The 27,809-nt window shown below is 47.3% G+C and overlaps 8 protein-coding genes, 1 long non-coding RNA gene and 4 other non-coding genes across 24 annotated transcripts; 3 read left to right on the top strand and 10 right to left on the bottom strand.

The window, feature by feature from the left end:
- Positions 1–397: 397 nt before the first annotated feature.
- Positions 398–6,500, bottom strand: Su(var)2-10 (E3 SUMO-protein ligase Su(var)2-10). 11 transcript variants are annotated; one of them, XM_070994651.1, is made up of 9 exons: positions 6,172–6,499; positions 4,785–5,459; positions 4,474–4,714; positions 4,181–4,415; positions 3,953–4,119; positions 3,800–3,888; positions 3,585–3,741; positions 2,701–2,779; positions 2,423–2,622 (listed from the first exon to the last, which is right to left on the bottom strand). In XM_070994651.1, the coding sequence occupies exons 1-9, from the start codon at positions 6,298–6,300 to the stop codon at positions 2,580–2,582; spliced, it is 1,815 nt and encodes a 604-aa protein (XP_070850752.1). In that variant the 5' UTR covers positions 6,301–6,499; the 3' UTR covers positions 2,423–2,579. The 11 variants fall into 11 exon arrangements, with proteins under 11 accessions (XP_070850754.1, XP_016929404.2, XP_070850751.1 ...); XM_017073911.4 differs by having other exon boundaries at positions 3,585–3,732; positions 6,172–6,498; XM_070994653.1 differs by lacking the exons at positions 2,423–2,622; positions 2,701–2,779 and adding an exon at positions 398–708.
- A 99-nt stretch (positions 6,501–6,599) lies between these two features.
- Positions 6,600–8,414, bottom strand: Phax (phosphorylated adaptor for RNA export). Its single transcript, XM_017073918.4, has 5 exons — positions 8,257–8,414; positions 7,469–8,201; positions 7,322–7,413; positions 6,986–7,262; positions 6,600–6,922 (listed from the first exon to the last, which is right to left on the bottom strand). The coding sequence occupies exons 1-5, from the start codon at positions 8,299–8,301 to the stop codon at positions 6,705–6,707; spliced, it is 1,365 nt and encodes a 454-aa protein (XP_016929407.2). The 5' UTR covers positions 8,302–8,414; the 3' UTR covers positions 6,600–6,704.
- A 303-nt stretch (positions 8,415–8,717) lies between these two features.
- On the top strand, positions 8,718–11,188 carry Mys45A (SDA1 domain containing protein Mys45A). The gene is made up of 2 exons (XM_017074858.4): positions 8,718–9,268; positions 9,326–11,188. The coding sequence occupies exons 1-2, from the start codon at positions 8,792–8,794 to the stop codon at positions 11,006–11,008; spliced, it is 2,160 nt and encodes a 719-aa protein (XP_016930347.2). The 5' UTR covers positions 8,718–8,791; the 3' UTR covers positions 11,009–11,188.
- On the bottom strand, positions 11,111–11,914 carry tsu (40S ribosomal protein S12 homolog tsunagi). Its single transcript, XM_017074859.4, has 2 exons — positions 11,736–11,914; positions 11,111–11,645 (listed from the first exon to the last, which is right to left on the bottom strand). The coding sequence occupies exons 1-2, from the start codon at positions 11,794–11,796 to the stop codon at positions 11,209–11,211; spliced, it is 498 nt and encodes a 165-aa protein (XP_016930348.1). The 5' UTR covers positions 11,797–11,914; the 3' UTR covers positions 11,111–11,208.
- Positions 11,915–12,348: 434 nt separating this feature from the next.
- Pgm2a (phosphoglucomutase 2) lies at positions 12,349–14,914 on the top strand. The gene is made up of 3 exons (XM_017074985.4): positions 12,349–12,838; positions 12,898–12,999; positions 13,060–14,914. Exons 1-3 carry the CDS (start codon positions 12,678–12,680, stop codon positions 14,666–14,668), a joined length of 1,872 nt encoding a protein of 623 aa, XP_016930474.2. The 5' UTR covers positions 12,349–12,677; the 3' UTR covers positions 14,669–14,914.
- A 604-nt stretch (positions 14,915–15,518) lies between these two features.
- On the bottom strand, positions 15,519–19,120 carry Vang (Strabismus domain-containing protein Vang). Its single transcript, XM_017075024.4, has 2 exons — positions 18,508–19,120; positions 15,519–18,447 (listed from the first exon to the last, which is right to left on the bottom strand). Exons 1-2 carry the CDS (start codon positions 18,755–18,757, stop codon positions 16,943–16,945), a joined length of 1,755 nt encoding a protein of 584 aa, XP_016930513.1. The 5' UTR covers positions 18,758–19,120; the 3' UTR covers positions 15,519–16,942.
- Positions 19,121–19,195: 75 nt separating this feature from the next.
- LOC108010026 (tetratricopeptide repeat protein 37) lies at positions 19,196–24,071 on the bottom strand. The gene is made up of 13 exons (XM_017074826.4): positions 23,930–24,071; positions 23,659–23,870; positions 23,026–23,218; positions 22,376–22,971; positions 22,240–22,317; positions 21,765–22,179; positions 21,531–21,713; positions 21,285–21,469; positions 20,440–21,228; positions 19,927–20,358; positions 19,692–19,866; positions 19,446–19,633; positions 19,196–19,388 (listed from the first exon to the last, which is right to left on the bottom strand). The coding sequence occupies exons 1-13, from the start codon at positions 24,020–24,022 to the stop codon at positions 19,229–19,231; spliced, it is 3,699 nt and encodes a 1,232-aa protein (XP_016930315.2). The 5' UTR covers positions 24,023–24,071; the 3' UTR covers positions 19,196–19,228.
- Positions 24,072–24,075: 4 nt separating this feature from the next.
- Ctu1 (Cytosolic thiouridylase subunit 1) lies at positions 24,076–25,340 on the top strand. The gene is made up of 3 exons (XM_017074827.4): positions 24,076–24,233; positions 24,292–24,449; positions 24,506–25,340. Exons 1-3 carry the CDS (start codon positions 24,186–24,188, stop codon positions 25,329–25,331), a joined length of 1,032 nt encoding a protein of 343 aa, XP_016930316.1. The 5' UTR covers positions 24,076–24,185; the 3' UTR covers positions 25,332–25,340.
- On the bottom strand, positions 25,325–27,448 carry LOC108010028 (uncharacterized). 2 transcript variants are annotated; one of them, XR_001767472.4, is made up of 8 exons: positions 27,329–27,448; positions 27,041–27,092; positions 26,727–26,786; positions 26,468–26,537; positions 26,203–26,254; positions 25,891–25,954; positions 25,654–25,712; positions 25,325–25,405 (listed from the first exon to the last, which is right to left on the bottom strand). It is a non-coding gene; the product is annotated as an uncharacterized lncRNA (long non-coding RNA). The 2 variants fall into 2 exon arrangements; XR_010653460.2 differs by lacking the exon at positions 27,329–27,448 and adding an exon at positions 27,158–27,304.
- Positions 25,781–25,860, bottom strand: LOC118877012 (small nucleolar RNA Me28S-Gm3255). Its single transcript, XR_005013949.2, has one exon. It is a non-coding gene; the product is annotated as a small nucleolar RNA Me28S-Gm3255 (small nucleolar RNA).
- On the bottom strand, positions 26,029–26,108 carry LOC118877023 (small nucleolar RNA Me28S-Am982). The gene has a single exon (XR_005013960.1). It is a non-coding gene; the product is annotated as a small nucleolar RNA Me28S-Am982 (small nucleolar RNA).
- On the bottom strand, positions 26,320–26,399 carry LOC118877022 (small nucleolar RNA Me28S-Am982). The gene has a single exon (XR_005013959.2). It is a non-coding gene; the product is annotated as a small nucleolar RNA Me28S-Am982 (small nucleolar RNA).
- LOC118877013 (small nucleolar RNA Me28S-Gm3255) lies at positions 26,606–26,690 on the bottom strand. The gene has a single exon (XR_005013950.2). It is a non-coding gene; the product is annotated as a small nucleolar RNA Me28S-Gm3255 (small nucleolar RNA).
- Positions 27,449–27,809: the final 361 nt, after the last annotated feature.

Here is a 27,809-nt window from a genome sequence, read left to right as displayed (position 1 = left end):
CCAAAAGCATGGGCGTAGCGTAACAGGGGAACTAGTGGACCTTGTACATGTTCAAGGTATTCAATTCAAATCAACAGTACTTAAGTACTAAATAGATTTAATTTAACAAGGAAATCAAACTGTTTTGAAAAGCGGAAACGAAACTGATGATTTCTCACTACTTTGCCACAAAAATGTTGTTGATAAAAACACTTTCTTTTTTTGTAACCCCCCTGAAATATGTATACTACGACCATGGCGAAAAGTAAAAGGTAATATATTACCAATTACGAGTTTTTGCAACCCCTCCAAAAAAAAATTATGCCACGACCATGGGCAAAAGTAAAAGTTGAAACGGGGCTGCCAACCTGATGGGCATTTCAAAACAGCTGATGCGCGCGAAATTCAAAATGCTGCGTTATGATGAATCCAACTTTATTGGTGCAATGCTTAGGTATAGCTATTTATTCGCAGATTTCTCTTACCTTAACGAATACTGTTCTTATACAAACTACACGAAAATGTAACATACTTAGGTTGCTACAAGATATCAACGAATTCTGGCGCATTAAAAAATACGTTTAACTGGCCAAGTCTAATTCTTTGGGGTCGCTTATGGATAGCGGAGGACCTTACTTGTAAGATCGTGCGGCGGCAGCTATGGCGAGTCTAAAAGTTCAATTACGGAATCCTCTTTGACCTTAGCCTCAACGTTTCCGTCAATATCCTCTGCAAGTAAAGAAAAGGGTTCGGGTGGCCCCAATTAAAAACGGGATGCTAAATTAAGGAAATCGATATTAACTTAAAACAGAACTTGATCCCCGTTGGTAAATAAAACAACAGGCCTTTGTTGGAAATTGTTTAATTATATAGTTAAAGTACACATCTCCTTGTACATTGATTTCATATTTGTTCGTTCTGATATTAAAAAATGGTTTGCCATCAAATCAAAGTCAAAGCATTAATCATTTTAAAATCTTAACGTATTACGGTTTGAGCTTAAATAAACGACAAAGGTCCGAGGACCTTATCACTTTATAACTTATCCACCGTTTCCAATCGATTTTTATCAATTAAAACGCACTCTCGTTTGTTGTCAATACACATGAACATTTAATGCGATTTCGTCCTGACTTGCAACACAATATAAATATGAATCTGAGGGCAGCACCCGCCTCGCCACTCCACTCCATTCCATTCCGCCTCTAATCGATTCAGTAACCATAGTTCAACTAAAATAACTTAACTAACTTAAATGTCGGTGCTGCGGCTGGCTGCCGCCTGGCCTGTCTCCTCTCTCGCTTCGTGCATAGGAATAGGAATACGCCCACACTGCCTTCGCATTGGCAGGACTTAAGATTAACATCTGCCTTAGGTGTACGCTTATCGATAATGTTAGTTATGCGTAGGGCTCTTAACTTCTTCGGACTCCTCTGTGATCATTCGACAGCCCGCTTCAAGAGAAAATAAATTAATTGCGTTCCTATTGTAATTGCTAATGAATGCTGGTGCTAGTTTGTGTAATTGTAATATCTAGGATTATTTCAGTTGGTGTGTGGGGTGAGTGTGTGTGTGTGTTGCTGAGGGGCCTGGGAGGCTCGTTACACAACTACTCAAGACGACACAGAAACGAAAGACACGGGACATAACCAACTGAAAGGGGGGCAGCAACAATCTGGCCGATGGGGGAACAGCCACCACTGGGGACCTGGGAACCCGCTCCTATAAAGCCTGTCTGTTCTGCCTGCGTCCTGCAACACAAGAATTACAAGCATCAGTTGGTGGGCCGCGATAGAGGGCGTATGATTGGATGAGGTGACTGCGAATGGAACGCCGAAGAATAGCCTCTGAGGTAAGATCTGGCCGTGTGCCACCGCGGAAGAGGAACGGAGAACAGAAACTATGTAAGCCAAATCAGGGATCTTGAGAGTGATGTGTGGGATGTGGATGTGGATGCGGATGTGGATGTGGATGTGGGTTGGGGTCCTGCCTACGGGCCGGCATTCTGACTTTGGCCGGAGGACGCCGTGGCAGCTGCAGCAGCCGCAACCGCAGCCAGATCCAACAGTTGGAAGTGCTTTTGATCCGCGACCGCAGCAGCCAGGGATTCCAGGAGTGAGGCATGGACGGCTGCCGCCGCTGGCTGCTCGTGCTGTTGCTGCTGCAGCTGCTGCAGTTGCTGGTCTAAGCCTGGCTGCATCTCTGGCGATTGGCGACGATTGGCCTGCTGTTCTGGGGATTCTAGAAGGTTTCATCGGCGGCAGCATGGACGGGTCACACAAAAAGATCAGGGGGAGAAGAGAAAGAGAGAGAGAGAAAGAGAAAAGACAAAGAAATGCACAAGTTACTTCGATTAGTTTCATTATTATCATCATATCAACGTGAGGTTAACACAACAGCAATCGAAAAAAAAGGATTGGGTTCTCTAACAAAATACCTCCACTAACGAACTAGCATGATTTATTGTTTATATATCACTTAAAATAAGAGTACATTTCGTGGAATAATTTAGAATCGGTGACAACACAAAATACATATCAAATGAAGAAAGGACAACAATTGGGTGGTTTTAAAACCGAAAAAATAGTCTTAAAATCTGCTTAGCCCACGTTTGGGCGCCTGGAGCTGTCTTGCTTTGGTTTTCTGTAAGAATGCACTGATTAAAGAATGGGATTCTTGGACACCCGGACCACGTCACACTTGATCGATGGAAGGACCTACCGTGAGCGCAGCCACATTCGCAAATGAACACGCCGATAAAGCTCCTCTGTCGTATCAGGTTTCTTAAAAACATTACCATCTACAATACAAGCAACGAAAGCGGAGAGAGTATAATATCGAAATCTTTCCTATCTGTCCTCTGCAGCGGAGTAGGATATTTTTGTCTACTTAGTCTATGAAAGTCTTGGCTAGGGGATTCAATGAAATTTCAGGAAATTCCTTTTCTGCCCTGCCTGTCAATTTAAAAAATCTAAAAACACAATGTTTGTTCATACGCAACGCCACTAAAAATAATAAATGGGATTAGTTTGAACTGGGTACTCAAACTAAAATCGAATGGGGATCTAAAAATATAATAGGAGAACCTAAGTGTATTCGAGAAACGTTCTGTGATGATGAAATTGAAACCGCAACATATTTTCTCTTAGAATATCGAAATATCCTTTACTTTAAAACCCTATGCAAGTTCCGTTTCAAGCCGGTTTACATATACGTTTAGCATATGATATATACGTTTTCGAATTAATTATTAAAAAATGGTCAATAAATATTTAAGACATATGATGCACCAAAATGAATACTATTACACGTTAAATTAAGTCTTATTGCTTTGCGAAGTGTTGATATTTACATGAAAATCTGAAACGAAACTTTCATGGGGAGAGATGTGAACTTTAGAGGACTTCATCCCTATTTCTAAATGCTTGGTGATCGAGCGTGAATGAGTCTGTGTGGATGCAAATTGGATGTGTATGGTGTATGGTTTCTTATGTCTACTTTAACCTAAGGTCTACAATCAGCACTTTGTAAACTTATAAAGGTTTCTTGGCTATACAGAGTCATAATTGGTTTACTGGCTTATTGCAAAAAGGGATCCAACGTACCGGATTGCTGGGGCTGCTGTGCCGGAGTGTAGGCACGTTGGCCGCCGCCGCTGCCGTTCGACGTGGAACTGGCGATGGCTTGCTTGGCGGGCGGACGACGCTTAGCCAGCGGCATGTCGTCGTCGGAATCGCTCAACGTAAGATCAACCTGTTGCACCCACGGAGGAAAATCACATTGCAGTAAAGTTTTGGAAAAATGTCATCTATTAACTTACAGTTTCACTGTTTGATGTGGAGGTTGGTTGCTCGTCCGGTGCTGGGGACAAATCGCTCTTCACCGGCTTGGCATCATCCGAGATTAGTTCTGGTAACAACAGGACGATTTAATTAATAACGAAGTCAAAAGAGAGAGCTTCAAGTCTGCTCACCTATATCGTCCGATATAACCTCAACCTTTTGAACGGGCTTTGAGGGTGTATCTAGGATCTGCGCTTCGCTCCGAAGACCTGGAGTACTCCAGGAACCATCCTGATGCAGTTGGATCTCGGTGTCATCGCTCTTGAGTAGCGAAGAGCCCAAAACCTCCTGGAAATAGCTGTGGAAGGGAGATGTAATCGGTTAATTTCATGGGGCTACATGGATTGTGAAGCTCTTACCCATCTATGACCAGGTTATCGTAAATGGCCGGCTTGTCGCAGACGGGGCAGTTCCATGTCGGCTTGCGCTCGTTCATTTGCAGGTAGAGACTGGCGTCGAAGCACTGCAGGTGCGAGCAGGTTGATGCTCGACAAGGCAGCAGCATCTTCATCTTGCCCAGCGGGCAATTGAGCGACACTTTAAGCATAGTGGTGGCTATCTCACAGTCTGCATCCTCAGTCAGCTTCTCCTTAACTGCGAGATCAAAGGTATTCATTAGTAGGGATACAAAAATACGGCAAAGGAAACTCACTTAGGCCACGCGTGTAGTCAGCCGGCTTTACGCCCTTGGTCTTCATGCGCTGCAAAAGTTGCGCCGAGGTGAGCTTCTTCACTAGATAAACGGCGAGGCAATAGCTGCGCGTGTAGTCCGGACACCACTGCACCATGATGGTGTTGGTGACGGTCGGCGACAGCTTCACATTAGAGGTGACGTTGACAGGACGCGGCGGTCGCTTGGGCTCCACGTTTGGTCTGTTTGTAGGAATGACATTCTGCGAATGGGGTGGGGTGCAGGAGATTTAACTCGTTCCTAGCTGGACCAACGTTGACGGATATACTCACTGGCAGCTGGCACAGCTTGTTGTTCACCTTCACGTTGACATTCGGCGGAAAGCAGTCCTCCTGGTCGCACGATGTCTCCACCAAGCAGAAGCGCAACTGCACCTGTATGGCGTGCTCCACTTTGGAGCTGTTGCGGATGTCGCGATTGGAGGCAATCTCGGTGGCCTGCTGGGGCGTGAGTGTGAAGTAGAAAGGCACCTCTTGGACGCGCTGAGTGTTGCGTGGCACCAGCGTCGAAGGCTTGATCAGTGTGCCGAGGACATCGTAGAAGGCTAGCTTCTTCAGCCGCACATCGGGATGGATGGGCAGCTGGCTGTTGATGCTGTGCGTGTGGAGGAAGGGTGCGCCGCCGACCACGTTCATCTGGCCGCCAGGCACCTGAACGCCCGGACCGCCGCCGACGAGGCCCACCGGATTCGGCTGCACGGTGGGCGGCAGCTGGATGTGCGAATACATCCTGGTTGGATCGATGTACTGCAGCGTGGCGCTTTGCTCCTGCACCGACTGAGCGTAGACTTCCTGGATCTTGGGGGCGAGCAGATCCAAATTGGTGCGCAGGAACGAGAGGATGCGGCTCTGCAGGTCGGTTTTTCGTCCAGCGAAGGATATGTTCAGAAACGACAGGATTTTTTGCAGCTCGACCACACGGAGCATCTGCACCATTTGCTCACATTCCTGCAAAGATGGCAAAGATGTCATGATGACAGTAGGGAAAATTGGCAAGATGTATGTGACCAAATAGCGGGACTTCACACCAAGCGCCGCACACACACACACAGACAGACACAAACACAAAGCCAAACGGGCAGTGTATGCGAATATCGCGCTTTCGCACATACATATGTGTATGTACCCGTGCGGCTTGGTAAATGGCCTTATATCTCGAATTAGCTCTACGCAGGCCACTCAGCAGATATTTGATAGCCGGACGAAAGCGTTGGCTCTACATATTTTCCATCCGTCGGGCATTAACAGGTCCCGATTTCTCGCATGCCCCGAAATCATTACCTAGCTGCTCAAACATGGCGTTCCCGCAAAGAGCCTCATTTCTCACAAACGATCTGCTTTTAATGTCTTTTAATGCAGGCCAATGGACTAAGATTAAGTGGACACCACAAGCGGCTTTCTTTCTTTTCGCAAACTGCCCTAAAACAAACGACCGCAAAAATGCCTTTTTTGTAACACGAATTTTGTTTTGTCCGCACGGTCTGAAGAAATATGGCGGATGGCAGTGTTGCAAAGCGCCCACAGACGCGGTACCCCAACCACTCGGCGGGGGGTGCAGCCACACTATTTTTCCTGCGGTCACTCTGCTCTATCAATATCCACATATTTATGGAAAATTCTTTTAGCCGAACTGAATTAAAAGGGACTGGCGGAAACGCACCTTGTACTTGCCCGCATCAAAGGGATTCACGGCTATTGGCGCTGATGATGTTGATTGGTGCCCGGGGCTCGAGGATGTTGCGGCATTTTCCGCCTGCGTGCGAGCCGTCTGCGAGCGGGTCTTTCGCATTACTGTTATTTTCTGTCCTCGGCGGTTAGGCGTTAGGCGGTCAGCAATTGCGGTCGCGGACTCGGTTGCATTTGCCTGGGACGCGCACCACACATAAAAGTAAACACTTTCGGCACTTTTTCCAACGAATGCGGGAGAAACAAAAAATATTTTGAGCGGCGTCGTCGCGATGGGCCGTCTAGAGTTGTCACTATCGATCGACACTTGGCAATGCACTAACGCCTCGGCACCCCACCCCGCGGCTCGTGCTGCCACAAAATACCCTAACGCCTGCGTTTGTTTACTGTTTCGAACGTTACTTTTGTTTTTCAGAGTCCTAATTCGCTAGGCATTTATTTAATTGTACAAATATGGGTCTATCTATGCAAGTGCGGTATAAAAGGGGCCCGGCGCTTGGCGTGGGCCTAAAAGAAGTCCATGTCCCCGCAATTGACGTCCAGAAAGTCGTCGTCGTAGCTGATTAATTCCTTGAGTGGCGCTCCTTGAGCCGCCGCCGCCGCTGCCTTGGATGTGGAGGGCAGTTCGGTGGTGTCCACCACATTTATGTTGATCTCGTGCGTCCTGTACTCGGGGCTATCCTGCTCCTGTCCAGCGCCAACGGGCGAGGGCGGCGGGTTGGACACTTTGGAAACAGAAGAATAAATTATTAAAAAAGATATTAACAATTTTAGTGGTATCCTCGTACAGTTGCTTGGCTGGTTGTCCTCCCTCCGCTCGTCGCCCTGCATATAGTGCTCCTTACGTTGGCTCAACGTGGGCAGTTCCGGGACCTGTTTGCTGAGGCACTTTTTCAGCTCCTCCACCTTGCGGTCCCGCATTAAAGTCTCGATCTGCTTTCGCGACTTGTTCAGGCTTTGGCGATCCTCGCTGAAAATGGATTTTTGCTGCTCCTGGGTAATGCTGTCGTGGTGTTTAAGCAAGAACAGGAATACACCGCCCGGTGTACGTCTCCGTTTGCCGTTCTGTTTGGAGAATGCTTACAATAGGTATATACTTAGAGGCAGGCTTTTAGGCTACTCACTTTGATCATCATGCCGCCATCGGCTTCGATGCGCTGAGTTTCTTTGTATAGCTGGAGGGGCAAATCCATGCCCAGGATTTCCACGACTCGAACTAGTTAAGTAAATTTGTCAGTTAATATGCAAAGCACGGCTGGTGCAATGCTCACCTAGTAATTCATCCTTTTCCTCGTAAAGTTTGCTGGCCATCTCGGTGGCCACATCGGAGGGATCCCTGCCGCCCACTTCGTTGAGGTCCAGAATGTGCCTCGGCTCGCAAGAGTCGGAGGAGCCGCTCGCCGAGGATGTGGCGCGTCGCGACCGGTGACCTAGTCTGCTCTTGACCGCGCCGCGCTGTGGATACTCATCCGTGGACCGGCTGGAGGGCCTACCCCTTTTGTGGGCCGGATGCGAGGACTCGCCGCCGTCCTCCGAGGAGTTCGAGAGCCTTCGCTTCAGGCTGTTCTCGCCGTTGAGACGATAACGCAGCGAGAAGTCGTAGTTCTCCACATTCCGATCCCGGCCACTCCTTGTAACGTCGCAGCCACGCATATTCTCGCTGAGGGCGTCCTCCTGCAGGGCGGAGGCCCACACGTTGTACTTCTTGAAGCGGGCACGATTGGGCTGCATCTCAGCGTCTGTGGGCGGTACGCGTCGCATTACGGTGCGCCGGATGCGCTTTTTCCGCTTCTTGTGGCTGCCGTGCACGGTGGCATCCGTGCGCAGTTTCTTGATGCACCCGTCCTCGGAGGACTCGGCCGACGAGGAGTCACTATTGCTCTGCGACTCCTCCTCCAGCGCCGTCTGAATCTGGTGGCAGGTGGTGAGGGGGCTGGCCACCTTCTCGGCACCTGCAGGTCGCTGCAGCGGCGTATAGACGCCATCGTTGTCGCTGTCTGATATCTGGAAGGGCAGCAGAGATGGTCAGTGGTGGTCCCAATCTCCGAGTGGTGGTTACCTCGCCGTCTTCCAGGTCAACGTCGTTCGAGTGCAGCTCCATCATTTTTGCAGGCGAGACGAGAAAATCTTCGCCCAAAGTGCAGCTGTTTGTGCAACACTGGGCGGCAGAGTGACCGTTTGTGGTGAGTTTTAGAATTTCAATTCTGTTTTGCTATTTTCTGTTTAAAACGTTGTTTTAAAATGTCTCAAAATTAACTTTTATGTAATTTTATTTAATTGATTTATGATTTTCAAGCAATTATCTCTGTTAACTTCTTTGGTATCCCGTTGATATAAGCCTTTTCCACTCTTGGGTGACAAAGGAGTTTGTTTAGAAGCTATTAAAAGTAATTTTAAATTAAGCTATGTAAGAAGTTTTTTTAAAATAAATAAAACATTTAAAAAAGGCAAAATCTTAACTAAATACTGCCTGTGAGTTTGGCATTTCCGCGTTAGCCACGACTGGTCACACACCACACGTGCACTTTACTTTTGGATAAACGGGAACGTGGTTAAAAAAGAACGTAGTTTCTATTCATTTTTCTCGGCTCACTATGGTGCGGCCCAACAACAACCAGCTGCCTGAGAACCTGCCGCAGCTGCAGAACCTGATCAAGCGGGATCCGGAGTCGTACAGCGATGAGTTCCACATTCAGTACCAGCACTTCCTCAGCCTGCTGGAGGTCTTTGCCCTTAATCCCAGCGAGGAGAACAAATCCCTGGATGACATCGTCATGTTCGTGGCCCAGGTGGCCCAGTGCTATCCGGCCGTCTGTGAGGAGTTCCCCAAGCGCCTGTCCGATCTGCTGAAGAACTACGCCACCGTTCTGGATCCGGCTATGCGGAATTGCTTTGTGAAGGCCCTGATCCTGCTGAGAAACAAGAACCTTGTGCCCGCCTTGGACATACTGGAGCTGTTTTTCCAGCTGCTGCGGTGTCCGGACAAGAATCTGCGCACCTTTCTGCAGACGCACATTGTGACTGACATTAAGAACATGAACGCCAAGCACAAGGATATGAAGCTCAATTCGGTAAGATTCTATAGAGGCCTAAAGGTATATTATATAACCGGTAATCATTTATTTCAGAGCCTGCAGGCCTTCATGTACTCCATGCTGAAAGATGCCAATCCCAAGGCGGCCAAGATGTCGGCTGATATCATGATCGAGCTGTACAAGAAGAACATCTGGAACGATCCCAAGACGGTGAACGTAATTGCCACAGTTGGCTGCTTCTCCAAGGTGACCAAGGTGCTGGTCACCTCGCTCAAGTTCTTCCTCGGCCACGACGAAGAAGACGAGGAGGAGGACACTGACAGCGAGAACGAAGTGGACCTGAAGGGAGCTCTGATGGCTAATCGTGTCAACAAGAAGACCAAAAAGCGGACAAAACAGCTGGCGCAGATCAAGAAGCAGGCAGTAAAGGCGCAGAAAAAGAAAAAGAATGCGCCCGCCTTCAACTTCTCGGGCATCCACCTGCTGCACAACCCCCAGGGCATGGCTGAGGGACTCTTCAAGCAACTGCAGTCCACCAACGAGCGGTTCGAGGTGAAACTGATGCATTTGGACGTTATTTCCCGCCTGATCGGCATCCACGAGCTGTTTCTTTTCGGCTTCTATCCGTACATAACTCGCTTTCTGCAGCCCCACCAACGCCAGGTGACCCGTGTGCTCCAGTTTGCCGCCCAAGCCTCACACGAACTGGTTCCCGGGGACATCATCGAGCCCATCCTTAAGACGATCGCCAACAACTTCATTACCGAGCGCAACTCCAGTGATGTAATGGCCATCGGTCTGAATGCAACGCGTGAGATTTGCATGCGCTGTCCCCTGGCCATGGGCGAGGATCTGCTCCAGGACCTGGCCATGTACAAAACCTACAAGGAGAAGTCTGTGATGATGGCAGCAAGGTCGCTAATCACACTCTACCGAGAACAGCTGCCGGCCCTGTTGCACAAAAAGGATCGAGGCAGGCAGACAGAGGCCCAGGCTGAACGAAAGGTTCGTGCCTACGGAGAGCGCGAAGTCCATGACACTGTGCTGGGTGCGGAGGCTCTGCTCAATAACTCCAAGACAATTGACATAGAGAGCGATGAGGATACGGACTCCAACGATGGGGAGTGGGTTAACGTGACGCACAGCGATGGCGAGGGAGGTGTAGACGGTGAGGAGGATGAAGAAGATGACGACGACGACGAGGACGAGGAAGACAATGATGAAGAGGAGGACGAGGACGAAGACAACAGTGACCAGGAAGATGAGGAAGAGGACAATACGGATGAAGGCGTGGCGAGTGGAGAAGAGTCAGCAAAGTCGCCAAAGACCAAGAAGGAGAAGAAGGATATGAAAATTCTAAACCAGAAGGAGGCTGCCCAGGAACTGGCTCTTACGCGCATTTTCACGGACGAGGATTTCAAGCGCATCAACGCGGCCAACCTGAAGAAGACGGTGACCAGTGCACGCAAGCGGCCGCTGGAACAGGATCGTGCCGAGTTCGTCAAGCTGAACAGCATCGAGATGATCTACAAGAAACGCAAGCACGACAAGGAGTCGCGGTTGGAGACTGTGCAGGCGGGCCGGCAGGATCGGGAGCGTTTTGGATGGAAGGATGGGCGTGTGAACGAGCACTGCTCGAAGACGAACCGCGAGAAGCGCAAGACCAAGAACTTTGGCATGCTGCGACACAAGGCGCGCTCCAAGGTTAAGAAGAGCTTCAAGGACAAGCAGCAGGCGCTCAGGAAACATTTACTCCACCAGAAGAAGATGAAGTAGTTGCCCCTGGGGCTCATATCCTTGTAGTGTTTTAAATAAATACTAATATAAGAGCTATGTCTAGCAATTTTTTAACCAATTGATTGTATAAAAGGTAGTTGGTAGAGTTTAGAATCTGCTTTATTTGACTTCATATAGACTTTGTACGGTTGCCTATGCATTAAACTAATTAAAAAAGTATTCGTGTGCCGGGGAGTCATCTATCTGCGTCGCTTGTCGGATTTTTTGACGCGCTTTGGTCCCTTGACGAAGCACCAGTCCACCTGGATGGTCTGTCCCATTATTTCGGCACCATTCAGTGCCTCCTTGGCGGCGAGCGCTTGCTTGTGCGTCTCGTACTCGACGAGGGCATAGCCCTTGGAGAACCCAGTGCGTCGGTCGAGGTTCAGGTGGATGTTCTTTATCTCGCCGTAGTCGCAGAACTTCTCCTGGATCTCGTCCTCCTGCGCCTCCTCGTGAATGGAGGTGACGAAAAGAATCCAGCCCTCGACGGAGCGCTGTGGTCCGGGCTCCAGCTCATCGTCGTCCTCGTTTCGCACCCGCTCGTAGCTGTGGATCGCCTCCCGGGTGTTACTGTCGCTCCCAAATCCGCGTCCCTTGCGGTGCTTCGCTTTCTCCTTCAGGCGCACAATGCCCTCTGTTTCGAGTGTAGGGTGCACGGGTCGGCGTGGGAGAAAAATGAAAGCATGAGACCGGCGGGAAAAGAAAGCTCGCCGCGGCTACTTACGGTCGCCGTCCTCGTCCACCTCGAACTCCTCTGCATTGTCAATGTCCAGCACATCGGCCATTTTATTTGTTTGCTATACGAAAAGTGATTAAATGGTTTATTTTCTTTTCGTTCCGCGTCCGGCCAATCGCTAAAACTCCGCTAGAGATGACATAAATGCTAGTGTTGGCTAACACCTATCGATCACCTATCGACTAGAAGTTCTGAAAATCTATGAGTTTGAACATGACACATTTTTTTTTCTATTAATTCCTCTTCTACTACCAAAATTTCGCAGCTATAAATAAGTTGTTCATATACCATTTGGCCAATTTTTGAATTTAAAAACATGTAATATTTTATTTTTCAAGCCTCAAGTTTGTTGCAATGTGTTGCAATTTGTTGTTATAGCGCACTAGACAGGAAATACACAAAATGATTATTGACGAACACATACATTCGAAATAAAATTACTATTATTTAAAAATAATGCTTAAATTTATAGTTCAAAATGTAGTTTTTATAGCGCACTAGACAGGGAATACATAAAATGATTATTGACGAACACATATATTCGAAATAAAATTACTATTATTTAAAAATCCCATCACTGCCCGGTCACGCTGTCATCTCTAGCAATCTCATCGCGGTACCAAAGAAACTACCGGGGACAAACATTTTGCGTAGAAAAGGGGGCGTGTCAGATTGATTGTGTGTATGTGGCCGCCGAATAATCGAACTTTATAGATCAGAGGCAACGCAAACGCAACCCACCAGTCGATCGTCAGTTGCCGCTCCCAACGGCAGCTCAGTGTGCTTTTCTTTGTGGCCGGGCTGTGACATCACTGTCAGGAAGGGAGTGCTGCCTTTTCTCCGCCCCCGTTCGGTATACTCCAAATTGAACTTGAAATTAAACAGATTTTCCGCACTGCGGGCATTCGGTCAGAAGCACTCAGCGCCACCATGTGTCAACCCACGGGACAGATGCTGTGCGAGATCAAGAACATGGCCCTGTCGGGCGATCAGGAGCTGGACAACCAGATCCGCAAGTGGATTCGGTACGACAAATGCCCCAGCACCGCCTGCCAAATCATGGACGCCGTCCGGGCGCAGGACTGGGACACGTAAGATTGGTCAATAAATCAATCCAAAACTGTCTTAGCTAATCTTTATCCCTGAACAGACTGCGCAAGAGGCTGTGCACTCGGATCACCTTTGGAACGGCCGGATTGCGGGCCACCATGCGGGCGGGCTTCGACTCGATGAACGAGCTTGTGGTTATCCAGTAAGTTAGGTGTTATCTTATCTGATCTTCATCTGATATTTTATCTAAATCCATTGATAGGACGGCGCAGGGCTTGTGCGAGTACATCAAGGAGCAGTACCCGAATCCGGAGGACTGGTCGGGGCGCGGCATCGTCTTCGGGTACGACGGTCGCTACAACAGCCACCGCTTCGCCGAGCTGTCGGCTATAGTCTTCCTCAACAACGACTTTAAGGTGTGGCAGTACAAGCGGTACGTGGCCACGCCTATGGTGCCCTACGCCATCTTGAGGCTACAGTGCCTGGCCGGCGTCATGGTGACGGCATCGCACAACCCCAAGGAGGACAATGGCTATAAGGTGTACTGGAGCAATGGGGCCCAGATCATTCCGCCGCATGACGAGGGCATCCAGGAGTCAATCCTGAACAACCTCGAGCCCAAGGCCTCTTCGTGGGACGACTCGGCGATGTGTGGGAACACCATGCTTGAGGATCCGTACGACATCGTTGTGCCACCGTACTTCGACGCCTTGAAGAAGAGCCTGCCGTGCACCCTGCTAGAGGTCAACGGAAGGTGCCCGATCTCCTTCACTTATACGGCCATGCACGGCGTGGGCTATGAGTTTGCGAAGCAAGCTTTCGCACGCGTTAATCTGAAGCCGTTCATTTCGGTGTGCGAGCAGCAAGAGCCGGACCCCGAGTTCCCTACCACGCCCATGCCCAATCCGGAGGAGGGAAAGACCTCGCTGGACTTGTCCATCAGGACGGCAAAGGCCAACGGCAGCCAGATCATACTGGCCAACGATCCGGACGCCGATCGCTTGGCGGTGGCCGAAGTGCGCGAGGATGGGAGCTACAAGCTATTCAGCGGCAATGAGGTGGGCGCTCTTCTGGGCTGGTGGACTCTGGAGCTGCACAAAATGCGCGAGCCCGACTGCGATGTGAGCAACGTCGTGATGGTAGCCAGTACAGTGAGCTCGAAGATTCTGAGAGCCATGGCCGAGCAGGAGGGTTTTCAGTTCTTTGAAACTCTGACGGGATTCAAGTGGATGGGCAACAAGGCCATCGAGCAGCAGCTGGCGGGCAAGAAAGTGTTGTTTGCCTTCGAGGAGGCCATTGGCTTCATGGTCGGCACTACCGTGCTCGACAAGGATGGAGTCAGTGCAGCTGCCCATGTGGCCACCATGGCCTGCTACCTGCGGTGCAAGAAATGCATGACGCTGCAGGAGAAGCTGCGCGACATCTACGAGACATATGGGTTCCACACGACCATCTGCTCGTATGTCATCTGCCGCTGCCCGCCGGTGATCGAGCAGATCTTCGAGCGCCTGCGCACTTGGGACGAGGGCAAGGCGGACACCTATCCGACCAGCATCCTGAACGGCGAGTACGAGATCGAACACGTTCGCGATCTGACCACTGGCTACGACAGCAGCACCGCCGACAAAAAGGCAACCCTGCCTACCAGTTCCAGCTCCCAGATGATCACCTTCACCTTCAAGAACGGCCTGGTGGTCACCCTGCGCACCAGCGGCACGGAGCCCAAGATGAAGTACTACGCCGAGATGTGCGGCAAACCGGACGAAAAGAACTGGGGAAAGCTGACTAACACAATGAACATCATGGTGGAGGCCATTGTCGAGGAGTTCTACGAGCCAAAGAAGAACGGGCTCCAGCGCAAGAAGGAATAATCTGAATGCCCCCTTTGGGGGAAACTACGAATTTGACGATGCATATAACATGTTGACCTGCCCAAAATTATAAGTTCTATACTGACAGCACTGACGCACACGCCAAAAAGCAACAGCCGCGCAAAGCTGTTGACAATTAGTCTTAAAAGGATATCTGATATGTTAGTATTCTGGTTGCATTATGCGAATATTTATGAAAGCATGTAAATAAAGGCGAACGTTATTATCCACCAGGCACCACCTGAATCGTACGAGTTGCATAATTCGGATATCTGATCAGCTAAACAAAGCATGTGCTTCGTCGTTTAAATTCCTTATCTTAATGATGTGAATAATGAGACCACCAGGCTTCACCACACTCGAATTAATTGCACACTCGAATATTAGTCTTATCATACAAACTTGAGTGGCAGCGATAGAAGAAATTTGAAACAGATTGATGTGAGATTAAATCTGTCCCCATACATTATACTTAAGTGCAATATGGTAAGCCAGCTGGCTCATTTATCAATAAAGGAACTGGTTATCAATCTAGAGGTGATAAGGCAATATCAGGCTATGTTTTTGATAGAACCTGAATGAATGAATTAATTTACATATTTATATAAAGCTGACTAACAAAAACAGTACTAGCGATTAAGGCCTTTAGCTCATATGGGGGGACAAACGTATATATTGTGTTTTTTGACGAAAGGTGATGTGATTTTGTTATTTGGTGTTGTGTGGCAGATAGTTTGTGGGGAAGTTTACAGTATTTGTTTGTACCAAGCCAAGGTTAGATTGTATGTGATGAGCAAGTTAAGTACTTGCGTCCTTGCATAATTTGCGTCATCGACAGAAAAACAATTAATTTAAAGCTGTTAAAAAAGTGGGTTCGATTTATTTTACGGCATGTGGTTTCACAAGCTAATTATAGTTACAACAGTTACAGTTTGAGAGTTAATATATAAATGGTATGTATGCTTAGGGGTTGGTTTTCCTTTTCCAATTGCTTTAAGTAGTTGCTAGAGAATTGCAATATAAAGGAGTGCTTCGAGAGAAGGCATTTAGCTAGAAAACGAAAATAAAACAAACCTCAAGCAAAAGTTCTCTAAGTAGTTTGTAAATAGGTATATATATTATATACTATATATGTTTAGATTGGGTTCACTGGAACGTACATATGTTCGAATACGAATTCGGGCCCTTATCACTATAATTTTGTTTCTAAAAATACACGAGTTTCTGTATATATGTGGTTGCTATCCGCAGGTGAGTATATACACCTGCTAGTGGCTGTTGGCAATTTGTGTGTATAAAATGCATATTCAGGCAGTCTTCGCTTAAAGTATGTATTTGTCATCAGTTGCATTCGAGTTATAGTTTTGTCGTTTCTCAACTTTGTGGCAGATGAGTTAGGACCTTTCGGTTTCGGCTTAAAATGTGCGTATGTAAAATCCTATCGAGTCGCGCCAAGAGTGGCTTGCTCCACTTTTGGCGCAAGTCCGAGTCCTAGCTAAAATTCCATGGGTTCGCCTTGGCTGACTCCACACCGTCTTAAGGCTAGCGATGGGGCTTAAACGTCACAAATATTGTGTATAATATTAAATATTCCGGGACGAGTAAGCTCAACTTTATACTAAACATATTTCCTAAAATAAAAAACGTGTATAAAAGAGCTGCATTGAAGAGTTGATATCTTATGATCGCGGTTCTGGTAGCCGAACCATCATTCTTATAATTAATACTTTGGGAACTTGTAAGTCATGTTTGCTTATCAAAGGGTCGAGTGATATGTTCGAGTCGGTTTAGGATGATACACTGGGCTTTGAGCATTGGCTGTTGATATTCGGGTCATAAGTTCAAGTTCATGGCGGATAAGTACTTCGTCTTCTTATCTAAATCTTTAGTTATATGAACAAATAAGTACAGGGCCTGTTTTGAATTTTTGTTCGTTTGATTTCGACCTTCCAAGATGTTTTTGTTTTTCAAGGACTTGATTGACTTTTCGGTCTGCTAGTGCTTTTAGGAGCATTTTCATTAGTTATTAATTTTGATTGCTTAATTTGATTGATTATGATGATGCTTCTGGCTAATAAAAATAAATTACTTTTTAAAAGTCCCCTAAAATCAAATTACTCATTTGAACGCTCGATGGGGCTGAAAAAAAACTATTGATTAAAAAGGAATGGGAATATAAGAAAGTTGGGATTATCAGACAAACACATGCAGATAGGACGATTGCGTCTGGTTGCTGTGCGTGGGCGTGATGATCGGCGGGGCATTGTGGTGGTGTCATACGGATGTTTCGGAGTTCAACTTCAGCACAAACTTGTTGCTCTTGGGATCCACGACCTCCTCGGCCAAGTTGAAGTGCGGCAGCTTGTGAACGGTGACCATGAGCGAGACATCGTTCTGAATCAGCTGGAACGTGCACTCGTTGCCGATTGGCCGGGAGACGATCTCGTCGCAGATCAGAGACCACGATTGCACCCAGCGGCGCTCCTTCTCGCTCTGCATCACTGGCGACTCGGTCAAATACGGTTCCAGAAAGGCGCGCGGCGACAAATCGTGCTTCAGACAGTGGGCCAGGTGCTTCAGGATACTCTCGAAGGTGTGCCGTGGCTGTTGGCGCGTTACCCGCAGGTACTTCTGCAGAGCCCTGGCCATCGAGGGAAAGACCGCTGAGGCAGCCTCCGAGGGATCGAGCGGGAGTGCCGGAGCTGGTTCGTTATGAATTCGCTTGATGTGGGTGAAGGCCTCCTCGGCGGCGGTGATGAGACGGGCACGCCGTTTCTTAACACGACGCTCGTACTCGTGTTCCTCGTAGAATCGCTCGTTGTGCGAGGAGTCACGCCTCCGGGCATTGGCCGCTAGGACTGCCCTGCTCTGGCTTTGCTGCTGCGAGTTGCTCACCCCGTCCACTTCATAGTACTTGAAGCTGTTCGATATCTTGTTGCGCTGCGACTTGGAGACCGAGATGGGTATACGCTCCAGGTAGGGGTTAAATATGGGAAAGTCCACATAGTAGTGCTGCAGCACCCACACGGCCGCTCGCTGTATGCTCAGCTGGCCGAGCATGTAGGAGCGCGAAACGCCGTCCGGGGAGCGGATGATCTTGATGTAGTAGCAGGGCTGCTGGTGACGCAGTTCCAGCAGCACAACGGCCACATAGTGGATGAACAGCAGAGTGTCCACAAAGTTGGTGGCATAGCCCACCAGCGATTTGTAGTCCACTGCGTCGCCGCCCGTCTCCACCACGATCTTGGCCCCGTTCGTGACCTGCACGATGTAGAAGAGCCAGTAGGCGAAGGTGCAGATGGTCACAAGCAGGAGCACCAATGCTCGGTATAGAAAAATCCTTGGCATGCTGGCCGAAGTGCGTCGCATGAAGACCGCCCATAGACCGATGGCCAGGAGCAGGAGGCGGGCGGCCAGCGAGACCAGTTGGCCCTTGCACTGTTCGCTGCAGGCCAGCAGCTGGGTGCGCACCGTCTGCGTCAGCTCCGGATGGTCGAAGGCCGAGGGGAAGAAGCCCACGTAGGGCATCACCACCATGGCCACCGGGGAGAAAAAGGTGCCGCATCCCAGCAGAAAGTAGAAGCTGGACTCCACGTAGCGGCGGCAGGCGAAGCCAAAGCCCTTGTCGTTCTCGCGGTGCCACATGTTGTTGATATCCTCCATGGAGATGCTCTGCTCGGAGGTGTTGCCCGTGACTGCGGTGGTGTTCTCGCCCCAGTTCTCGTCCTGTGGAAGGATCTGGACCTCGATGACCTCCTGACCATCGTGGCTGCCGTCACCTGGTGGGGGGAAATGTGGTTTTATTGCCATCTATTGACTAGTTTAGCCAATGAACTCACCTGTCATGTTAACGCTGGTCTGGTATGGTGCCATGTCGCCCCGCTGGAATCCCTTGCCCGATTTTGAGGAGTGCGTGCTGCGATGCGAGTGCCTGGAGCGATCCCGCTCCCTGTGGTAGCCGTTGTTTACGCTGCCTCCTCCGCCACCACCACTTCCTCCTCCGCCTCCTCCCCCTCCGCCGTTGTTGTTGTGATTTCGCGAGCGTCTGGAGCGTCCACTGTGTTCCGACTTGACGGATTCGTTTTCCATTGCAATTGGGATGGAGTGCGTGGGCTACAGCCGGATGCCGATCCGATCCCAAGTCCCCTTCTCCGCTCCAAGCTGCGTGCCCCAGAACACCTCGCAACCTGACCGTGCAGCTATTTTAGTGTCTAACTGTAATTACGGCCGCGGCAGCAGGTTTTTCATACACAGGTATGCAGGGCGCAGTGGCTGCCCCTCGCGGCTATTTGGAGGTCTATCAGCGGCTGTTTTTGTGGCACATTGTCACTAAGGGTCTCTTGCTTGGCTATTGCACCTGCATTTTCACTATTTCACACACATTTTACGCTTTTTATTCCGTTTTTCGTGGACTTGGCTTGGTTTCACCCCCGACGCCGTGTGACCGTTGACTAAAGCCTGCCCCGCAGTGCGGTCACATTGCTGCCTGGTGTTTTCCAACACTAACGTATTTGGCGGCAAAAAATGGCTGGTTTAAATTTATTTTATTAGGTAGTATTATTAATGAGCAGTAATGGCGGCAAGTAATTGCCTCGCCTGCTGGTCAGTTGGATTCAGCCGTATGGCGCGCTGCACCAGCTTCAGGGAGCAGGTCCTGTCCACTGGACTCACCGCCTGGCTGGCATAGATGGTCGTCTGCGCCTCCTCGCTGGCCAAGATACTAAAAACAAAATCAGTTTAAATAATAAATATTTTTTGGGCAACCCTAGAATCTTACCCGTTCTGCAGATTGGTGTGGCCCAGGGTAAGAGCTATAAGAGCCATATTTGCTGTGGCCAGTTGGTAGGTTTGGTCCTCATGGAAATAGTCAAGAAGGAACTTGAGCAAGACCTTCCGAAGACCGGCGGAGTGGGGAAACATTCGAACTCGCGTCTGTAAAAAGCACAACGCCTTGTGGACACCCTCCTAAAACAATCAATGCATCGTTAATTTAAAACCAACGCAATAAACACTTCCAACACACATTTATGAGGATGTAGTACGACGTTAGGTAGGATACTTCCGCACAATACTCCTCCTTGAAAGCGTACGCACTCAGCTCCGTCATTATGGTTCGGCTAAGCTCATTATCCTTATGAATTATGCCCAAGGCAAAGGCCGAGTACAAGGCCTGAATGGGAACCTCTTTCAGCAGGACGCTTTTGAAAAGTATATCATTAACAAATTGTTATTAACAAAACCAGTATTCAGCTACCAACCACTGATAGAGTAGCGTTTTGGTGTCCGCTTCGCCCTGGTAGGCATAGATCATGGAGGCCATTGCCACTAAGATGGTAGCCGCTTTGTCATCGTCATGGCCAACAACGTTGCTCAGGACTGAGTTGTAGATCGAATATGATTCCTGCAGCTGACCGGATCGGTAATATGCCTGAGCCAGGCCTATTATAGGCTTGAACGAGGCATGCGCCACCGTGTTTAGGGCGTTGGCCGCCTGCTCTGGCTGGTCTAGCTTCAGGTACAGGTACCCCAGATTGGTGTAGAGCTTGTCTCGATCCGCTCCGGGCTCGCACAGCTTACAGGCTCGGGTAAAGGCTTCCACCGCTTGACGATAGAGCTTTTTCCGGGCGTATAGGAATCCCTGAAACGACAGCGATGCGATGCTAGCATCGGTCTCCTCATTTTGTACGTACCTAAAAAGTATTGTAGATGTTTAAGATAGTTTTATATTATAGGATGAATATATGTACCTAGAGATGCACATTAATACTCACCAGTTAATAGCATCAAGAGCATAGACATCCGCGTACATGTGATCAATGGCATGCCGAATGTGTGGCTTGTTTCGAGAGCCCGGATCGGACAGCATTTCGCAAACCCAATGCGTGAATCCCAGCGCCGCCTCGGGATGGTAATCAAACTGCTGACAGTGACGGAACAGGTCGAAGGCTTCCTCTCGATCACCAATTGTCTCCGCCACCATGGCCTGACCTATCCAAGCGTTGGCGTACACAGGACTCGATTGTTGGGCTCGCGTGAAGGCCTCATTGGCCAGCCGGACTTCGTTTAATTTGATATAGAGCACCCCGAGATTGGTCCAGGCCGTGAAACACTTTCTTTCCAGCTCCACAGCCTGAATTAAGCAGTGCTGAGCCAACGGCAAGTTCTCGTACTCTGACTGCATGTTGATCACCCCGAGCAGATTCCAGTTCTGCCACCGATTGCCTCGCTCCTTGATGGCCATCTTGCACACCCTGGCCGCCGTCTCAAGGTGGCTTTTGGCCTCCTCGGGAATGTAGATGGCACTGTAGTAGCTGGCCAGCGACAACTCGTACCACAGGTAGGTATTCTGCTTCAGCTTCAAAGCGCACAGATAGAAACGCTGGGCAAGCTGCAAAAGATCCTTGCGCGACAGATACGCAATGGGTTCATCCCGCTTGGCCAGACTACCGGCCACATCCAGGTTGGCCAACGAGGGCGGCAGCTGGGCCGTTTGGACGAACACACTGGCCGAGAGGCGCCACAGCCAAACCATGCCCTGAGCCTCCGGTTGAAGGAAGGCGCTAGAAAGGAAAACAGTTTGAAAACTAAATACTAGGATATAAGATGTCCTTCTTACCTCTGAAGGTGTCCCACAGCTAACTGGAAATACTCCTTGCACCTGCCATACAGATTCTGGTTCCTCAGACTATTCGCCATGCCAATATGCGCCTCAGCGGCTCCTCGAAGCCCAGGCAGGTAACTGGGATTTAGCTTCAACAGCACATCGTAATCCTCAATAGCTTCGGTGTACATTCGAATCGTCTATTAAGTATGGTAAACATTCTTTCTATTAAGTTGTAAGTTGGACTTTGGATCTTCGCACCGTTTTAATGGAGGCTATCTGAAGCAGGGCGTAGCTATTATCCGGGGACAGTTCAAGGATCTTCTGGAAGACCCGAATTGCCGAGTTGTAGGAACCACGGGCCGCATAAGCATCGCCCAATGACTCCCAGTAGACCATGCAGCGTGAGTCGTGTTTAATGGCAATGCGAAAGCATTGGATTGCCTGTTAAAAAGAGTTTTTAAGAGGACATTCCATAAATCATATGTCACTTACATTGTCCCACTTCTTCACTTGCTGGAAATGCAGTCCCAGCTTGTACTGCAGGCGGACTGACTCGTCGCTGCCCAGGTGCCGCAAAGTGTTAAGCAGCAGCGTCTCGTTCAACTCCTCCTCGCCCAATTCCTGGTAGATAAAGCTCAGGGCATCCACAGCATCCTCAGCCAGTCCATTGAGACTGATACACTTCTCGAAGCACTTGCGAGCACGCGCCAAATCCCCAGTGGCCAGCGGATATAGCCTGCCCAGGTAGTCAAAGCACTCGGCAAAGTGAGGACGCAGTCGCGTGGCCTTCAATATACTGTTCAGGGCGTCGGAGTAGTTATTTAATGCCATGTGCAGCTTGCCACTAAGCAGATGAGCCTCAAATGACTCTTGGTTACCAATTTTTTGAAGACCCTCAGCTGGCGATCTGGTAGTTATAAACACAAGGATGGGTTTGAGCTTTCATTAAACTTGTGGCGTTACTTACAAGAGAAATTCTGCCTTGGAGAGATCATCTAAGGGCAACTCTTTCAGCTGCTGCAGTTCACCCAGCTTGAAGTAGCAGCTGTGAAATAACAAATTTGTTTTAAAAACAACATGATTATATCTTTTTGATAGCTCACCGAGCCAAAGCCTTAGTACTGCCTTCCGAGTTTTTCAACGTTTGCAAAATCTTGACTGCTTCTCTTAGTTTGGAAGGATCTTTTTCGTGGGATAAACACAGAGCGTAGGCTTCGCTTTCCTGATCTATCTGCTGCCACAGCTGAAGGGCCAGTTTATACGCTCCTAGCTCTGTGTGGATTCGAGCCAACAGCTCTAGCGTAACTTTGTACGCGGGATGACTTTGCTGCGCCTGCAGTGCCAACTGCCTGGCTGCGACAAACTGACCTTCAGCATAAAGATCCAGTGCCTTGATCAACAGGGCCAAGTTGGAGTTTGGGTTGAGTTCCAGCAGCTGCTCAGCGTACACCTGAATGAGATGCCTTAGCTCCTTTTGCCAGAGACTTTTGTCAGGTTGATCGTGGTTTTCGCAGTAGGTCTTGCATATCCACTCGTAGCCATACACATCCCTGGGATGCGATTCGGTCATGTTGCAGGCGTGCCGCACACAAAACACGAAGTCCTTTTCCTTGTAGAGCCACTTCAGGTAGCGTTTGTAGACGACACTCTTGGCATTTGGATCTGAGGTCTCAAGCAGAGCTTCCATTGTTTTTTTGTACTAGGGGTAAGTGGAATTAGACGTTATTCATTGGCTTATGCTAGGGTTACTTACAAGTTGAGTATCCTCTGGGCTAACTTCGAAATCGTTTGCGAACCAAATGCGTCCCAGGTATTCCTGAATTTTGGCATAATTCTTATCCTCTAGGTTCTTAACTCTCTTTTTCAGTACTGCAAAGCAAGCAGGAGCCGCCTTAGAATCCGAGGCCAAGTTAAAAAGTTTGTCCCAATAGTCCAAGGCTTGTTCTCTAAAAGTCAAGAGTTAAGATCAGGTGTATACAATTAAAGGTTGGCTTAAAGTTACTAAAGTACATCAAAGCTACAATATCCCGATCGATATCAAAATTACATTAAGAGCAACTTTTATAGAAATTACAAATATATAAGCTTTACCACCCGACTTAGTTAAACCCCACTTTCCTAAGTTATGGATTATACATGTATAGAAAGTTAGGATTGTTATTATCAATCGATTATAGCGAAATTTATCAACCCCAGAAGAATATCTACTCTAAATAACCTTATGATCTCTTAAGGATCCTTTACTTTGGGTAATTGGATTATGATAAACGAAATAAAACTGTGGTTCCTATGCTTCTTATATGGAACCTAATATGTGGTCTTAAAATATATACATTTAAGATTACTTCGTTAAATAGGACTGTTAAGATACCACCATTTTCCTTACGGTTGCAGATCCGCCAGCTGATCGTAGATCTCCGGCAGCTCGTTGCTGGGCGCACAGTTGGCCAGTCCGAGGAGGGCGGCGGTGGCCGGTCCCTCCGTGAACTCGATGCAGTGCCTCAGGTTCTTGGCCGCCTCCGCCTTGTCCAGATTCTGGTAGGCTGCTCCGAGCAACAAGTAGCCCATAGCATTCTTGGGCTCCGACTTCAACAGGCGCTGCAATGAATGTCATTAGGATAATGCGCAATTGGGATATCCGGCAACGTTGACGGCACCTGGCACTTGGGTATGGCCTCCGCATGTTTGCCTAGCTTGATTGTCTCCCGAATGTCCTTTATCAAGGCTTTTGTCTCTTTTCCGGCGCTCATTGTAAATAATTATGTTTACTTATTTTTATGATATCGATAAATAGTTCCTGTGCCAGCCAGTTCTGGGTAACTTGATTTGTTATTGCAGAGCCAGTGCTGGTCAATGCTGGAGGGCCGCAACAGATGGTTTGGCTTACAATAAATTGTGAAACTTTAATATAAAATGCCCATAAACTGCAAGTCCCAGTGCGGGAATCGCGCTACCTTAAAGGTAAGTCTGCAGACCAATAACCCGCAATAAATACCATTAATCAATCGATTTCCCAAAGCGCCCCAAAACCGGCGATGCCCTGTGCAAGGAGTGCTTCTTTGCTGCCTTCGAGGCGGAGATTCATCACACAATCTCCTCCAGCAACTTGTTCCGGCGTGGCGAGAAGGTGGCCGTGGCGGCCAGTGGAGGCAAGGACTCCACGGTCCTGGCTCATGTGTAAGTTTAAGATTTCACTCCCATCTAGCTATTCTAATCCCTGCCATCGTTTCCAGCTTGAAACTGCTAAACGAACGCCACGACTATGGCCTGGAACTGGTGCTCCTTTCCATAGACGAGGGCATTACTGGCTATCGGGACGACAGCTTGGAGACGGTCAAGCAGAACCGCGATGACTACCAGATGCCGCTAAAGATTCTGTCCTACGAGGAGCTCTACGGCTGGACCATGGACCGCATTGTGGGCCAGATCGGACGTTCCAACAACTGCACCTTTTGCGGGGTCTTTCGACGACAGGCCCTGGACCGAGGGGCCAAGCTGCTGGGCGTGGACAGCATAGCCACGGGCCACAATGCCGATGACATTGCGGAGACAGTGCTGATGAACGTGCTCCGTGGCGATACTGCTCGCCTGCGGCGCTGCACGGACATACGGACCGGGGGCGGCGAGGATTCCATTCCCCGCGTGAAGCCCCTGAAGTATAGCTACGAGAAGGAAATCGTGATGTATGCCCACTACAAGAAGCTCGTCTACTTCTCCACCGAGTGCGTGTTTGCCCCCAATGCGTATCGCGGACATGCCAGGGCCTTCCTCAAGGATCTGGAAAAGGTGCGACCCTCGGTCATCATGGATATTATCTACTCCGGCGAACAGCTGAGATTTAAGGATACCGTGAAGAAACCAGTGCGCGGCATTTGCACGCGGTGTGGATTCGTTTCCTCGCAGCAGCCCTGCAAGGCATGCGTTCTCCTCGAGGGTCTGAACAGAGGATTGCCCAAACTGGGCATAGGCAAAAAGTCCAAGGGCGAGCGCATGATTGCCAAGCAGGACCAGGAACTAGCCCTTCGGGAGCGTGCAAATTTAGTAAAAAACGATTTTTAACATTTCAAATTGAGATTTTTATTCAATGTGTGGTTTAACAAGTTTTGGTTTGTTCTTCTGCCAAGGAGCCAAATCTGAAAAGATAGAAAACCAAGATTAGTTACTTTGCCCAGATCAATTATAAATTCAAAGAAATACGTTATGAAGCTCAGTGCCAAGTTTTTAACCAGGGCCCATAACCAGCCAGACATGACTCCCTATCTCCAAAAAAATATTGGAGGAGTTTGTCAGCGCCTAACCTTTATATGGTGTCTGTGAATGGTTTAAGTGATCATCATTGAAATCTTCATATTGATTTAAGAAAAATGTTTACAATACTAACCATGGTAGGTTTTTAATTGAGTAAATCAGGCATATGAAGAATCTTCCGATTTGGAAAACCTGTAAAAACAAAAGGAGAAATATTTTAGTTGAAGCAAAAGGAAATGTAAGTTTATATTAGTTTGAAAATCATCAGTTAATTAAATTAAAAAGTTTGAATCACAACGGTTCATTAGAGATGTCAGAAAATTATAAAGCATCATTGAATAATTTGTTTTAAAAAATTATTTAAAATTACCTTTCTAGTAGATTGGTCTTCAGTTGGGCATCGAGTAAGGAAATCCAGTTCGTCTTTCTCTCATCTGCAAAAGGAATATATTGATTAATTAGGAAAGCCAATACGAACTATTTTACAAAAATAAAATTAATAATTAAAATACGATATCAGTTAAAACTTGTATAGCATCAATACATTTTTCAGTCGAAAGATGGTGTAAGTTTCGTTCATCAGAACTCATTTTTATAACTACTTAATTAGTGATTTCAGGTTTAATATTTTTAGACGAGAATTTAAACTGCAAAGGGATTTATTTCATTTTATATAAATTACCTTTTAATTTGTTTTTCCAAGTTTGTCATAGGATGTCCAGCATATATCCAGACTGCAAATAGAGAAAAATAGGTTTTTAAAAACTAGAACCATTTTGAAAAAAACGTTTATGAGGAGATTAAAATTCAGTGAAAACTTGTATAGCATCATTACTTTTTTCAGTCGAAAGATGGTGTAAGTTTCATTCATCAGAAAATTTTTTTGAATGTTTTTTTTTTAATGATTTGAAATTGACTTTAATATTATAAACTGGAAGATAAATTACCATTTCAATAAGTGGACCAAGAACCCTCCATTTCAGCTATCATAATTGACCAAAGCTCTGGAAAACCGATCTGCAAATAATGAAAAAGTTGACATAAGTTATGGCTTATAAATATAAAATTACTTCTTTTTGTTGGATAACTTCAGAATTAGTTATAACTGATTTGAATCACAACGGTTCATAAGAGATGTCAGAAAATAGAATAATAAATCATCATAGAATGACGAAAGTTTAGCATAGGATTTAGAAGGATGCTTACCATTAAAGATCAAAATCATTGGCCCGGAAGCACGTGTTGAATTTCAACTCCATTTTGTTTCTGTAAATAGGATAATTTGACTTAGTAGAATACCGACTACTTTGTACATATAATTTATTTTTAGAGAATGAAAATGTCGGCTTTACGAAAAAAATATGCACCGCAAATTCGGGTATGATAAATTTGGGTTATGCTTGGGCAAAGTACATTTTATCTGCGAACAAGTAAAAAGCACTAGCTAAAGTTGAATTTCTTTACACCAGCGACTCGTGTTCGCATAAAAGTTGTTTTAAATTTTAGATCTTTTAACTTACCAAGTCACATCTGCCAGCGATTGTACGCAGCACCTCATAATTGTTGGTTCACCTGCAATATAAGCAAATGCATCGTTAGATATGATTTAGATTTACTTTGAAATTTGTTGAGATTACAAAGGATTCTAGACCACGTGACTGCAATTTGAGTTGCAACCGGTAAAGTGCATTTCCTTGTATTTCTTAAATTAATCTTGCAACATTGAGTTCTGCAAACAAGCTAATCGAACTCCATTCGCAGTTATATTCGCTGCAATCTTGGCTTAATTAACTTGCTGAATTACTTACATCTTTATAAGTTTCTCAGAGCGAAGCGGTTCGTTCTGTTCCACGTTTCCAAAAAAGTAAAGTGAGTGAAGTTGGCTGCGTTTCCAGCTAGGAACGAGAAAAATAAAAATATCAATAAATCGTTTTATCAAAGAATATATATCGATATATTTTAAAAGTGAATGAATATTAATTTACGCGGGGATAATATTTAGGGTGTTCCCTAATCTGTTAAATTGCTAAATCAATCAATTTCGATCAAGTGTTTGGCAGATTTTCTAAATAAATTTAGTTCACAGAAACATGTGCCGTTCATTTATTTCTAGCTCTATATTTTAAGCTATCTTTAAGTTTAAAACTATAACCAGCTTGTGACAAAGATGTTTTCTTATTTCAAATTGAGCCTTTTAAAGGAAGGAGACGATTTTTTACTTTTTACGTATATAAATGTTGACGGCAAGTAAAAAAATGAAAGGACTGGCAGTGTTGGTAAACAGCTCTG

Source organism: Drosophila suzukii, chromosome 2R (genome assembly GCF_043229965.1).
Source record: "Drosophila suzukii chromosome 2R, CBGP_Dsuzu_IsoJpt1.0, whole genome shotgun sequence".
Lineage (NCBI taxonomy): Eukaryota > Metazoa > Arthropoda > Insecta > Diptera > Drosophilidae > Drosophila > Drosophila suzukii.
This window is presented reverse-complemented; position numbering and strand designations above follow the sequence as displayed.

Excerpts from the sequence above, each read along its gene's own strand:
- LOC108010026 (XM_017074826.4), bottom strand. The coding sequence starts at position 24,022 with ATGAGCGCCGGAAAAGAGACAAAAGCCTTGATAAAGGACATTCGGGAG. Across the intron at positions 23,871-23,929 it reads AGGCCATACCCAAGTGCCAG|CGCCTGTTGAAGTCGGAGCC; the intron begins GTGCCGTCAACG and ends CATTCATTGCAG. Across the intron at positions 19,389-19,445 it reads CACACCAATCTGCAGAACGG|TATCTTGGCCAGCGAGGAGG; the intron begins GTAAGATTCTAG and ends TTTTGTTTTTAG.
- Mys45A (XM_017074858.4), top strand. The coding sequence starts at position 8,792 with ATGGTGCGGCCCAACAACAACCAGCTGCCTGAGAACCTGCCGCAGCTG. Across the intron at positions 9,269-9,325 it reads AGGATATGAAGCTCAATTCG|AGCCTGCAGGCCTTCATGTA; the intron begins GTAAGATTCTAT and ends CATTTATTTCAG.
- Ctu1 (XM_017074827.4), top strand. The coding sequence starts at position 24,186 with ATGCCCATAAACTGCAAGTCCCAGTGCGGGAATCGCGCTACCTTAAAG. Across the intron at positions 24,234-24,291 it reads GGAATCGCGCTACCTTAAAG|CGCCCCAAAACCGGCGATGC; the intron begins GTAAGTCTGCAG and ends GATTTCCCAAAG. Across the intron at positions 24,450-24,505 it reads TCCACGGTCCTGGCTCATGT|CTTGAAACTGCTAAACGAAC; the intron begins GTAAGTTTAAGA and ends CATCGTTTCCAG.
- Phax (XM_017073918.4), bottom strand. The coding sequence starts at position 8,301 with ATGATGGAGCTGCACTCGAACGACGTTGACCTGGAAGACGGCGAG. Across the intron at positions 8,202-8,256 it reads TTGACCTGGAAGACGGCGAG|ATATCAGACAGCGACAACGA; the intron begins GTAACCACCACT and ends CTGCCCTTCCAG. Across the intron at positions 7,263-7,321 it reads ATGGCGGCATGATGATCAAA|AACGGCAAACGGAGACGTAC; the intron begins GTGAGTAGCCTA and ends TTCTCCAAACAG.
- tsu (XM_017074859.4), bottom strand. The coding sequence starts at position 11,796 with ATGGCCGATGTGCTGGACATTGACAATGCAGAGGAGTTCGAGGTGGAC. Across the intron at positions 11,646-11,735 it reads GGTGGACGAGGACGGCGACC|AGGGCATTGTGCGCCTGAAG; the intron begins GTAAGTAGCCGC and ends CACTCGAAACAG.
- Vang (XM_017075024.4), bottom strand. The coding sequence starts at position 18,757 with ATGGAAAACGAATCCGTCAAGTCGGAACACAGTGGACGCTCCAGACGC. Across the intron at positions 18,448-18,507 it reads GACCAGCGTTAACATGACAG|GTGACGGCAGCCACGATGGT; the intron begins GTGAGTTCATTG and ends TCCCCCCACCAG.
- Pgm2a (XM_017074985.4), top strand. The coding sequence starts at position 12,678 with ATGTGTCAACCCACGGGACAGATGCTGTGCGAGATCAAGAACATGGCC. Across the intron at positions 12,839-12,897 it reads CGGGCGCAGGACTGGGACAC|ACTGCGCAAGAGGCTGTGCA; the intron begins GTAAGATTGGTC and ends ATCCCTGAACAG. Across the intron at positions 13,000-13,059 it reads AACGAGCTTGTGGTTATCCA|GACGGCGCAGGGCTTGTGCG; the intron begins GTAAGTTAGGTG and ends ATCCATTGATAG.